The sequence below is a fragment of the Scleropages formosus genome, chromosome 6 (genome assembly GCF_900964775.1).
Source record: "Scleropages formosus chromosome 6, fSclFor1.1, whole genome shotgun sequence".
NCBI classification, from domain to species: domain Eukaryota; kingdom Metazoa; phylum Chordata; class Actinopteri; order Osteoglossiformes; family Osteoglossidae; genus Scleropages; species Scleropages formosus.
In genome coordinates, this window is record NC_041811.1 from 17,118,358 (window position 1) to 17,131,689 (window position 13,332).

General features: G+C 41.7%; 1 protein-coding gene across 1 annotated transcript; it reads right to left on the bottom strand.

The window, feature by feature from the left end:
* Positions 1 to 40: 40 nt before the first annotated feature.
* Positions 41 to 13,332, bottom strand: pstpip2 (proline-serine-threonine phosphatase interacting protein 2). Its single transcript, XM_018736829.2, has 15 exons — positions 13,088 to 13,332; positions 10,987 to 11,087; positions 8,186 to 8,260; positions 7,339 to 7,373; positions 7,004 to 7,110; positions 6,719 to 6,781; positions 6,161 to 6,259; positions 5,794 to 5,839; positions 5,631 to 5,710; positions 5,112 to 5,210; positions 2,094 to 2,190; positions 1,824 to 1,899; positions 1,647 to 1,672; positions 618 to 679; positions 41 to 410 (listed from the first exon to the last, which is right to left on the bottom strand). The coding sequence occupies exons 1-14, from the start codon at positions 13,175 to 13,177 to the stop codon at positions 624 to 626; spliced, it is 1,050 nt and encodes a 349-aa protein (XP_018592345.2). The 5' UTR covers positions 13,178 to 13,332; the 3' UTR covers positions 41 to 410; positions 618 to 623.

Sequence of the window (13,332 nt, forward strand, 5' to 3'; positions counted from 1 at the left end):
AGATTAAGTTAAAAATTAGAGTAGAGTACTCAGCTGTATTATTATAGTCTTTGAATTGTGTAAGTGCATAATCCATGTAAATCTCTCATCCAAAATTTAACAAGCAAAACTAAATACATTACATAAAAGAACTAGAGACTGTCAAACAATTATATGCAATTTTGCACTTAAGCAAAAATAAAACGGCTTCAGACAATGTGCGTGTGTGTAAAACATTTGTTTCAGATGGAAAAATTGAAAACAGCATATTCTAAACAGTGTTAGAGGAAGTTCACACACTACACCGCTTGCTTCCTCTGGCATTTATGTGCTGATGTGCTGCCTGACATTCTGCAATGTGCATTTTGCTGTACAGTGTTAGGGTTCCGCTTCATCCAGGGGATGCAGGCATGTCATTAACAGGGATTCACCTGTGAACGAGCACCAAATAACATGCGTCAGCCCAGATTTCCACCCTTCAATTAACTCCACGATGCCCTTTAACCCTATTTTATGCATAATTCACATTGCTCACACGTAAAACAGACCTTATTAAATGCTTTAATGGTATTAAATCTGGATAGATTCTGAACACATGATATGCAGCTTGTAACAAGTTTTTCTAAGGCAATACTTACATTTTACTAAGATCTTATTATGCTGTATTCAGGTTCGGCAATGGTCGAGTACAGAACTTCACCTTCGAGAAAGAAGAAGGTAGAGGTTTTGTATTTAAAGTCCAAGAGGCTGTCACAGTGGCATCTGTTCCTTCTGAGGAAGCTGAAAAGAACCACAGGGTCCTCCAAGCTACTGTCGACTTGTACTACTCCATAACTGAGAGCATTATGACTTACTGCATCATAGCATGGTGTAAATACTCCAGCTCAGACCTACCTTGCTCCAGCTCACCACCTTACATTGAACTGTCTGGGTAGAACAACGCATCATCGGCGCTCTACTACCAGAAACTCACGTCCACCACTGCTTGGCCGGAGCAGCTCGAATCATTACCGACCCGACCCATCCTTAACACGATTTGTTTCAGCCCTCCAGCAGGAGGTACCGATACATACAAGCTAGACAGCTAGGCTCAGCAATAGTTGCTTTCCCAAGGCTGTCGTGCGTAGAAACTCTGCCACAATCTAGACTTTGTTCCCCCCAGCTGCACTACATTCCCTCCACATGGGCCATAGCTCAGGTCACTACTTATTCCCTGTATTTACTCTAATTGCTCCACTGCTTTGGTTTCCTTGCTGTTTCTGCATCGTGTCGTCCTTGTTTTTAATTAAACACTTGAAGGATTTCCACTACGCAAGCCCTGTTGTTAATCTCCACTGGCATTTGTTGCAACCATTTAATAGAAAATTTACAGTACAATTTTCAGTAAAGGGGAGTTGGATTTACCTGACTTGTATACAGCACTGCATTTACATTTATTCATTTAGCAGACACTTTTCTCCAAAGCAATGTACAACTCTCAGAAAAATAAAATGCACTAAAATCTATACAACACTAACGCTACAATGGTGTTCTCTGACCTGTAATACAGCTGAATTGCAATACTCCAATAATGTCTGTTCTTATATTATTTAGTAGCATTACAATTATTAATCCACCCAACAATGCAGATACAGGGTTGAGACAGAGCATGTTTGAAACAAACATACCTTCAGGTGCAGGTAAGGGTCCTCTCCTAAAACCAGAGGTGAGGGTAAAATCGGTGTGGAAAGAATTTTATTACCAAACAGGTCTTTTTAGAATAATATTACATTTACATTTATTGTAAATAATGTAATGTAATGTAAATATAAGAGAGAACTTCTTGCTTCTTTGCAGAATCTCACCTGGCAGCCTGTGGTGCCACACTGGCTGTTCCCAGAGCCCTCTGAGTGTTGTAGAAGTTCTCGTAGGGTACGGGGGCTGGACCACAAAGTAAGAGAAAGGCCGTGAGTAAGACTGATGCCAGCACATTTATATAACAAGTGGCGAGTGATGATCCTGGAAGCGCCACAGTTCTCCATACCAGGGTACTAATAAACCAGTAAAACCAGTTAAAACCATAAGAATTTAACAGTCTGATTAACTGCAGCTACTGTACTGCAGGTGGGTCCTACCTGGAGGCTTGTTCCCAGTCCTTCTAAGGTTGACAAAATGCTCAATGTCTTCCTTTATGTCACAGCACTCCAGGGATCTCCTGACCTCCTCGTACAGCTGCGCTCACAGAGAGCAGAAACACGGGTGAGACCTATCAGTCACCAAGTAGCACTTGGTTTTAATAAACTATTTATATAGTTTTAGGTTAGTTGCATTAACAATAATTCATTTAGCTGACACTGTTCTCCAAAGCAACAGACAATGATTTACCCATTTATACAGAAGGGTCATTTTTACTGGAACAGCTCATGGTAGGTAGCTTGATCAAAGGTAATGGCAGCAGGAGGTAAGATTAAACCCAAGTGCTTCAAGTCGAAAGGCAACAAGCTCTAACCAATACACCACCTGCTCCCCCAACACCAGGCTGTAGTGCTACACTCCAGAGGTATTGAATTAAATTGATTTAACGCTGCAATAACAGAAAAACCTTTGGAAAAAGTTCCTGAAATTAAACATTTTAATATATTTCTGTATGTTTCATAGCAGTATTGATTCATTGACAGTGTTGCATGTTCACAATATGATTTCCATACTTGTATGTTTTGTGAATTGGTGCCCTAGCTAAACAATGACGGCCAGCTACCGACTTTAAAGGACCAACATGGAGACTATAAAGGCAGCTGACAAAAAGCCTTTGGGGGTGTTTGGTAAAGGACTAGCTGGAAGTGTAGCCTGGAGGAGGAGGAGAAGATGATGATCATGATGATGACACTCCATGAAGCAAACATAGTCCACGTATATGAATAGAAACACATATGTGTTACAAATCCACAATGCAAATACACACGATAGTAAATGCAAATAGGACAAGGAAACGCCAGCCACTGACCTCAGGCACCAACAAAAAAATGTCCATTCAATTTGTCACAATGCATTGTGTGAGGTCCTTAGGATAATGTGCAGATATATTAGTTAACAAATGTGGTATATGTAATTTCAGTATAAAATCTTGAAATGAATATATGAAATGCCAAATACTGGGTGGCAAGTAGTCTATACAGCAGCTAAGACCAGTGTGTTGGTCAACAAGATGCGAGTGCAGTGGCAGAGAGGGACTTGTGATGAGGAGGACCGCAATCATCATCACGTCAGTGGTCAAACAACTCTGAGTTGGTATAATGCAACTGTGAAGGGCTGAGCTGCCTTGTGTGCAAGCAGAGCTCATCTGCATGCAGAGCACGTGTGTGTGTGTGTATGGGTCTGCCTAAGAGAGAAAGCAAAAAAAGAACAAAAGGAGGAACTGCTGCAACATCTAGCATCACCCAGCTAGATGACTGAGCTCGCTTCATGTGAATTCCAAGGCTTTTTGTTGACAGCTATACCCTCTTGTGAAAGGAATGTATAAATGAGAAAGCTTTTGGTTGCAAGAGACTTTCTTTGGTTTTCATATTAACTCCCCGCTTGCCACTTTTAACCATAAGTGATAACAATGCGTCTGTAACAATACGACTGTTATGAACAGGTTGCCAACTAAATGGGTTGCCTGGCCACTGCAGAGTAGCTGATACCTTAGTCCAAAGCACCTTTGTCATAGGTTGTTAATGTGCAGATATTGCATTTAAGGTCACAATGCAACATCCTTTCCTACGATCTTGTCTTGTGACCTTAAAAGCACATTTGCATAATATTAACCTATGGCTAAGTTGCTTTGGAGAAAGGTATCAGCTAACCAAAGAAAAATATTATTATTATTATTAATTTGTAAAACTTGTGTTTACTTGATGCTACTTTGTTTTCAGTGGTCTTGGGTTCACTGTATTATAAAACACCACACAATCAATCTCTGGATTTTCTTCCATAACTTAAGCTCCTCTTTTCCCAGTTTACACATATCCTCCGATGTGTACCCTGTCAGCCAGTGGAAGAGAATTACTCACCCATTTGCAGCTGCAATCCTTTAGGATCTGACTGATCATCATATTTGCAAGAGCTTACCCACCCACTGGTGCACAGGCCAGTTGGAGTTCCTTGGACCTCAACTCCACAGATAACTAGCATTCGGGACATACCCACTCAGCACCACCACATTCTTATTATTACTGCTCTCTCTCTCTCTCTCTCTCTCTCTCTCACTCTCACTCTCACTCTCACTCTCACTCACTCACTCACTGTCAATAGCCACTTGTCCGGGAGAGGGTCGCAACGGTCCGGAGCCTATGTAGAGTACAAGCTGAATGGGTTGCCAGGCAACCTCAGAACAGCCAGATATGTCGAGGAATTTGGTTCAAATAGACATACAGTTTGCAACATCAAGGCCTTCATTCCTTCCAAGTATCCGTACAAACAGCGTGCTGGAAGGCACCTCCAAAGAAAAGCTCTCCAAACAAAGCATCTTAACGATCTTATGCTATAAAGGAGAGGGACGTGTTCATATTCAGAAGCGGAGAAGTACCAAAATACAGCACCAGGGACGGGTGCTTAGTGAGTACAAAGGGCGAGTGCTGAAACAGTCTGTGCGAGACAACTTGCAGGTAACGCAGAAATCTGAAGAAAAGAGGAGTCCGACAGACAGCACCCTTGGCTAGATAACGGCAGTTCCATGTCATGCACAACATGATTCCATCAGACAAAAGACAAAACATCTGCTTCATCAATTTTCCTCTCACAGACACACACTCTTTCACTCACACACTAAGAGAAATTTAGAGCCACCAATTCACTTGAACACGTCTTTGGACTGCGGGAGGAATCCCATGCAAACACAGGTAAAACATGCAAACTAAGGCTAAGTTGGATCCCAATTTACATCTATGTCCACAGCCCAGGGACTGTGAGGCACCAGTGCTAGCTTCTGTGCCACCATGCTGCATTTATACAGGGAAAAAAAAAGACGCAAAACAGAAAAAAAGCCTGTATCTATCATATGTATGTACATGTTGTTAAGCGATATGGGTGTAAACCCATTAAAGCGCTCGAGATGAAAAGACCCTGCACTTTTAAACATGTATGAATGTAGAAAGAGCAAAGAAAATTCCCACCTCATCGCTCGTAACACACTGCTGGGAGAGCTGGTTGAGGTGGGTCCAGACGACGTTCCGCAACGTGTTGATCCTCTCCACTTCCTGCTGCTCAAAGACCTGTGCAAAGACACCGCAGGCTCGAAGTTAGCTGAGCTGTATTCCCTCCTCGCCGCCTTTCACCCATATCTGTAACCAAAACTCTTCGGGGGGGGGACTGGCTCACTAATGTGACTCCCTTGTTTGTCACTGCATTGCTATAATAACCAAGTTGCGGCGAGCCAGAGCGTAACCCGGCAACACAGGGAGCAAGGCCAAAGGGGGGAGGGGATGGCTCCGGGAAGGGCTCGAACCCCAGACCCGCCGTGCCGCCGCACCCCCCGCATTGCTATAATTCATATCCAAAAACCTAAACAAAGGATTAACTGTCTACATTCAGGGCTACAATTGATGCAGGGGGACAGGTCAACCACGAGGTGACCATGCAGGTGCAATTTTCAGGATTTCCTACACTCGCTCATCACCCTCATTACACCTTACCTCACACGCCTTGATGTGTTCCTTCAGCCAGTCCTCTCGACTCTTGCTAAATATAGAGACGTTGTTGCTGTACATCCTGTCTGCAGAAAAGCAGTGACTATTAAGCGTCTTTCAATATTACAATTAGATTCAGTGTAACGAAGGATCTTCAAACCTCCATTACCTGCTTCTTCTGCGGTTTGTTTTGCTAGCTGTGCTTTTGCATATAACTGGAAAAAGAAAGTGAAATTATTACTTTACCTATAAGGTCTGAAATAATTTGCCATTTTAGAGGATCATTTTTATTTATTAATTAATTTATTCATTTCAGTCCTTTTGCCCAATGTCACTTACGGTGTCAGATAGTAAGCTTCACAATGATTTACCCATTCCTGAGGCAGGGTGTTCTTATAATATCAGTTCAGGGTAAACAGAGGGTAATAACACAAGAGGTGGCACTCAAACTAGCAACACAAAGTTTAGAAGGCAATGATGCTAAACACTGCGTGTTGCCTGGAGCTCGCAAAGTGCTGTTGATGAGGAAACCTAACCTTCTCTTGCTGCTTGGTATTGCTTGTGTTGACGCTGCGATTCATCGTCTGCTCCGCCTCCTCTTTCTCACGGCACTTGTGCTCATACGTTTTCTTTGACTGATGGTGAGAATGGGGTTAAAAAACATGCAGAAACAAGAATTCTTCTTCGCACTGATCTAGTTCTAGGACAAGGTAACATACCAAGGTAACAGTCCTGATACTATGTGATATGCAGTCCTCTGCTATATTCCTTGTGGACTTTATAAAATCATAGCAATATCCATTATATTATTCATGCATCTCCATGGTTCAAGGCACTATAATTGGTCTTGTAAATTCATTCGTTTTTAAAAAAAATGGCTGGAAATTGAAGGGGTTAACACAACACACTGTCAGAATCTTCATAATTTCTCTCTGCTGGGACAGAGAGAAAACAATCATACTTTGTGCATCACATCTTCTCAATGGGTTTTGTTTTTGGTGAACTGTGTAACTAGTCATTTTCAATATACCCATAACCTCTTCTTATGTGTTATGCGTTACGTAAACATTGAAATGTAGTAAAAATTGTCTTACTTCCATGGTTTTCTTATACTGCAAGGCCTTCTGCTTGTGTAAAGCATCCATACGTTGTTCAACCTGAAATAAATATCTTTTTAATGTCATTTTAATCAAAGCAATATTAATAGGAAATACAGACAGTGATATATAAATGCATGTGCCACCATAATGATGCATTGCATGAGGCCCTTAAACACTACGGTAAGATTCTTGCACTTCAGTTGCTTCCATCAACATTGATCTCTAAAAATCAAAGCAATAAAAACAGTTACGCATTGCTCACACGGATCAAATTCTAACCTTTTTTCGCATTTCCTTCTGCTTTTCTCGGAAATCCTCCAGTTTCTTAGCCTCTTCCCGTATAGTTTGTGCCAGCTGAAGGTGTGACAAACTTATGTTTTCAATTTCTGCAACGGGAACAAGCATGGTCATTTATGACAAATTCACACATAGCAGGAATAAACGATCTGATCTTCACCAACAAACTATAAACAAACAACGTAGTGGCTTCGCTGAAAGGAGGTTCTCGACCACCAATCGGGACCGTATATACATATTTCAGGTGCATTTCTCTCAGACTCTAGTGCAACACCCATGCAGACGGAACAATGAACGTTAAACGCTGCTGCACTTACGAAGTTTAAAAACATCCAGTGACCGCTTCAGCGTGCTGAAAAATATGAAGAGAGATTGAGACAGTGAGACATTAGTCATACTTTTGCAACAGCCAAATTACAGTACCGCCTGCTACACCCAGAATGCACCTATTTGCTACTGCGACCATCAGCGAGTTGTGGAATTTGTAACGGACAGCTCAAGCATTCTCATACACTAATTTCGGAACATGCGTGACTCAGTCAAAAAATGCTACTCCCAGTTTTTCCTCCAGTATATTTAAGGTGTACCAATTCTTTTAACTAAACAACTCTTAAAATGTGTTCAGGTTATTTCCCCCCTTTGGGATGGTCCTCCAGGTTCAGTGCCAATGCCAGGTCTAAATAAGAAAGTGCACTTATGGCCGCTGCTACAACTGTCATCGTGACCGCTGCGATAAATGAAAGCATTTATTTAGCTCTCTTTCAGCAATAAATCAAACCCATGTCATTGCTTCTGATTATGAGACTACTCCCCGAGTAAAGACAACAAAATATATTTTGGCAAGCAAAATGAATTTTCTTTGCTAGGAAAACACTGTAAAAATGTGTGAAAATGAGCACAGATGTCAAATACATACTGTGTTCCATACATCTGGAGATAAACTCCAGGATAAACCCAGCGCATATGGATACAGACCACGCCAACATTCAAATTAAATCTTATCCGTAGTGGCTCACGTCTGCAACTTTTCCACTTCTCTGGTGAACTCTAACAAAGTAGCTCTTGACAGCAGTGCTTATTTTTTTTTTTTTTTTCTTTTAACTGCAGAACAAAGACACTGTGCAGATAGACACTGGGCGATGCCACCACATCAGTTTTACTTACTTCATTTCATTATGGCCACAGACTTTCTTTGATAAACTCTGCAAGTCTTTGGCATATTTCTCTTCTACTGAAGCCCTATAACACAGACATAAACACAAATATTCACTACATATTGGGGGGGGGGGGGGATCACATTTACATTAAATCATTCAGCAGACACTCTTCCTCGATATGACGTACAAACACGTATAGTAGCTGATGCCTCTGTCCACAGTCACTTAGAGTGCTAAATATACTACACTAATCACAGTTATTCACACATGTATATAGCAAAGCAATGTAACACACACACACACACACACACACTATCGGCCTTTCAGAGTCACACATTTTTTTGGGTCTCAGTGGGTCTTTGGATGCCAGCAATTGTGTAATGTTTACAAAACCTTTCATCTGAGATTCCCTTTAAGTTGCTTTTTTATTTAAAATACCTAGGAACTGAAAAAGTGAAAGGCAATAGATTCAAAAATTAAATTTAAAATTACAGTTCAGTATGCTGCACTAGGGGGGTGCGGTGGCGCAGTGGGTTGGACTGGGTCCTGCTCTCCGGTGGGTCTGGGGTTCGATTCCCACTTGGGGTGCCTTGCAGCGGACTGGCGTCCCGTCCTGGGTGTGTCCCCTCCCCCTCCGGCCTTACGCCCTGAGTTGCCGGGTTAGGCTCCGGTTCCCCGCGACCCCGTATGGGACAAGCGGTTCAGAAAATGTGTGTGTGTGTGTGTGTGTGTGTGTGTGTGTGTGTGTGTGTATGCTGCACTATTTTTACCATTCTAAATTAATATTTTAAAATAAACAATGCCCTACTAAAACCAAGGTATTCCTGCATGTTAACTGACAATATTATTGTAACGACCCGCGTTGCTGTGTGTTTGGGCCCGAAGATTTGCTTCTTGTACATAGTTGTATTATGGGTAAATTGTAAATAGTGTCCCGTCCTGGGTGTGTCCCCTCCCCCTCCGGCCTTACGCCCTGTGTTGCCGGGTAGGCTCCGGTTCCCCGCGACCCCGTATGGGACAAGCGGTTCTGAAAATGTGTGTGTGTGTGTGTGTAAATAGTGTACAACCACTGGGGGCACTTCTGGGGGAAATTATGGGGTGACTGTCTACCAGTGTGTTGAGGGGAGAGAGAAGAGAGAGCCTGGGGGCGCTAAGCAGGATGGGAAGGCTGGCTCGAGGCGCAGGTCCCGGAGGAAACGGGGTCCTCGGACCGAGAGCATTATTTCCCTGGTGCCGGTGTGCTAATAAAACGTTCAAGAAGAACGCTGCCTCTCCGTCCTTCTTTGCCCCATCCAAACCCACGGTGCTGCACACCACATTATTCTTATGGTTCATAAAATACTGTGTTAGGGGATTTTTGACTAAAGCTCAAGTCAACAAAGACATGGTCATCGGAACATAACTGCAGCGTAAGCCATTTGTCCTGAATACTTCTCAAAAAAGTTTGTGAGTAGGGGACTCCCTTTACTGTGCTTTTACTATTACAAGCCAGCACCTTCTGCACTTTGAGAAACTGAATTTATGGAAGTAAACACAGAAACAAAAGTGAACAAGCATCTTCAGCAGATTAACGTGTCAAATGCTGTCGAGACATTACCACAGCAGGTTTAATTTAAAAAAAAAAAAAAAAAAAAAATGCCTAGCAGTAGCCGAGCCTATCGCTACTGGCAACCTTCAATCAAAAAATCAGAGCCTCCTTTTCAAATGCGCTCCATTCCAATGCTCCTGTAAATGCAAGTGCAAACCAAGAAGCTAAACAGCTTACTTCTGCAAGAACAATGTGGCCCATTTTTTCCCCAATCACAAAAAGATTAGGTCTCAGGTTTTCATGCTGAGAAAACTGAGAAGTAGTGTACTTCCATTTTCAGCCTTACATAAACCAAAATTGCAAAAGAGCAGGGGTGAGCAGGCTTCACTGGGCTTGAGTAACATTTATAGTAATAAGTGGTTAAATCACTGTCAGGATTTTAAATTCTACCTGAGGCCCTGCTCTTATGTCACGGTGTCTCGTGATTCACCTGTACAAATATTATGGAGAGGCTGAAGTATACTGTATACAGAGTGTCTAGTTCTTTGGCCATCGATGGTCTCCAAAGTAACTTACGTAGTCTAAATTAGAAATGCACATTTATGTAATTACAGAATAACTAGAATAAGGGCTGAACTCAAACCCTAATAATCGCACTCGTCGAATGTTTGAAAAGCCAAGAAAAATATTTAACTACTGAATCTTTTGTAGATATCGAAAGGCTTTGTAAATAGCGTTCATCTTAACAGGCTTTATTCCCAGTCTTTCCCTGGGAATAAATGATCACACATATTGCATAATAACCACAGAAGTTAAAGTCATAAGCATATAAAAGACTGCCCATGCATGTCAAACTCTCAGAAAAGACTCAGCAAACGGTACAGAAAGTAAATTAACACTTCCTTAAGAGGGACACTTGGGCTGAAAAGAGGAAGTTAAAGTTGTCGGCTGTTCACTCGAAATCTCCAAAGTTACCTAGACTGCTCTTTATGAAGAAATATATGTTTCAGTTTAAAACACTTTCTGTTCCGGCAACTACATTGTTTAATAACTGAGAGATCACAACAGATGTGGGGGGGGGGGGGGGGGGGGAGTATAGGAAGCTATATTAAACTGATGACAGAAAAGCTGACGTTTCGGTTGAAGGATACTAAAGAAAATAAAAATGCTACTTGCAATGAGGTTAAAAAACCTAGTTATACGCAAGCACACATAGCAAACAGTGAAGCAAATCAGAGCAAGGAGCAAAAAAGTCAGAGGAGGTGTGCAAGGGGACTCACCTGGCTTTCATGAAGTCCTCTAACTCCTTGCATGTTCTCCTGCCATCATTCAAGTGCTGAACGATGGCATCATAACCGCCAGTGCAAGTGATTTCAGTGTTCTGTCAAAAAACGATAACACCCACGGAAATTAGTAAACACAGGGAATCAATAGAGTTATTGTGAGACCATGGCAAAAAATACATATTTTGTTCACTCTAGATCCTTATTGGTGGGGGGGGGGACTTTGTGCAATGCTATGGATTTTACGTTAAGCAAAGCTACCTAACCACACTGGGACTATATCATAATGCAATAGGATTCAAAATACAGCAGCTTTGGCAGATATGATGACACCAGTTAAGACTGTCCAAAAAGGAAGAAAAAAAAAAAAAAAAACATTAAGAGCCTTTTTCTACTGGAAAAAAAAAATCCTGATTTGTGTGAAAGCAACTTGAATGCATTCAATTACTGTCACGTGTCATTTTTTAAACTGATAATTTTTACAACAGGTATGGAGCTTTTGCTGAGGGGCCCTACAATCTCAGGGATCCTGGTTCAAAACCCACTCCTGGTCTAGTACCCTTGATCATGGAAGATACTTACCTTGATATGATACACCTAGAATACCCTGCTATGTACTTGGATTTATCATGACAAAGTAATAACAGTAAGAGAAGATCACTGAAGACAGTACTTCTCTACCAAACAAACTTAATTTATGGCATAATATGGTGACTGTGAATAAACTCAAGATTTAGTGTCGCTAGCAACAGCAGCAGAGCATATTTTCACTGAACAGGAAGAACAATAGAGCTCAGGGAAACACGCACTTCCAGTTGGCACCAAAAAGGGGATATTGAAAAAGCAACACAAGGTAGAGATGCAGGACCAGATTGAACCTCAAATGGGAAGTTGTTAATGGGAACTCCTATTGTATTGTTGGGGGCGAAGAAAGGGAGGAGACAGATTACTTTTGTGAAATTTTAAAAAAAAAAAAAAATTGTTAATGTGCGCAGAAAAGAATTAAGAAAAGTAGTTCTACCCACTTCGAAATTATAGCAATTAAGTGTAAACCTATGTCATTTTAGTCTACTGAATGCAGACATGTTATCACGGCACTTCTGTCCCATCAGCACAACAGAATGTGAATTAAAACGGAGTGCATTTGTGATATAGAAGGTAAATTAGATTAGGTTTGTTTGCAAGAAGGAAGAGAGGCCAAAGTGTACCATTTTATGGTTTAAAACATATCAGATGCAGCAAAGCGGCAGATAGAGCCTCTGTATAAACCATTTCCTTCTGGTTACAATTTAATCTATTCTGAGCAGTAATGGACCTGATAGTAAAAACACTCAAGTCTAGATAAAGGAGGAAGTGTCCTAAACGTCCTCAATGTTGCCCCCCGAATGTCATCTGCATTTCAACGCAAACTTTGTTAACGGTCACAACAATAAATGGAGATTCAAACGGAAAAGGGTGACTGGAAAGTATGTAATAAAGCCGAGTTGTGCAAGATTGCCGAAATAAGGGCATTTCCTTCCTGGCGGCGATCATCACTTATGGCCCATCGAGTGCATCATTTTGTAACTGAGAAATCTACATGGAAAAGTTCAGAAATGGAAATGAAACATAAATTTAGATTATTACAAAAATAACTGTAAGTGATCATCACTTAAAGGATACTACAGTTTAATAAATACATATATAAATAGACTGAGTACTAAATATCTATAGTACTGTAGATGTATATATTCTATAGGCAGCATATTCATATATATGAATATACTGGTGTATATACTGTACATACATAGTGATGTGAAGCCCTCGCCTCCCTTAGTTTGACCAAAAATATCGTTATTTAATGAGCAGCATCTTTCAAAACAGGTGTGTCACGACCAATTCAATATATGTTGCTTAGGGGGGAAATCCTGTGCGTGGGAGAAAAACACAGCAGTAGGGCAGGTGAAAAGTAAATGAAGCGCAACAGGTTGCATCGACTAAGTAGCAGGTAAAGTGGAATGAGGTGTGACGTGAATCATAGTCGTTTATTTTAAAATTTATTTAAATATTTTATACAAGAAAATGAACATCCCACCATGTGACCACGCATCTGACTTACCCAAAAGTTGTCCTTAAAGTGAAGCTCTATCATCATGAGGGAAAAGTTCCGCCGCGTCGGTCCACTATCCGCAGCCCGTCGGACTGTCATCCGCAAGCAACATAGACTAGAGAGGCGCGCTGGCCCGAGCGCGTGAGTGCAGCGTGCGAGTTTGCGCGCGGCGGCGTGCGATCGCGGCGCAGGGGTGGGTCTCCACGGCCACAGCGCTATCACACGCCTGTCAGACGGCGAGCTGCGAGTTCCTC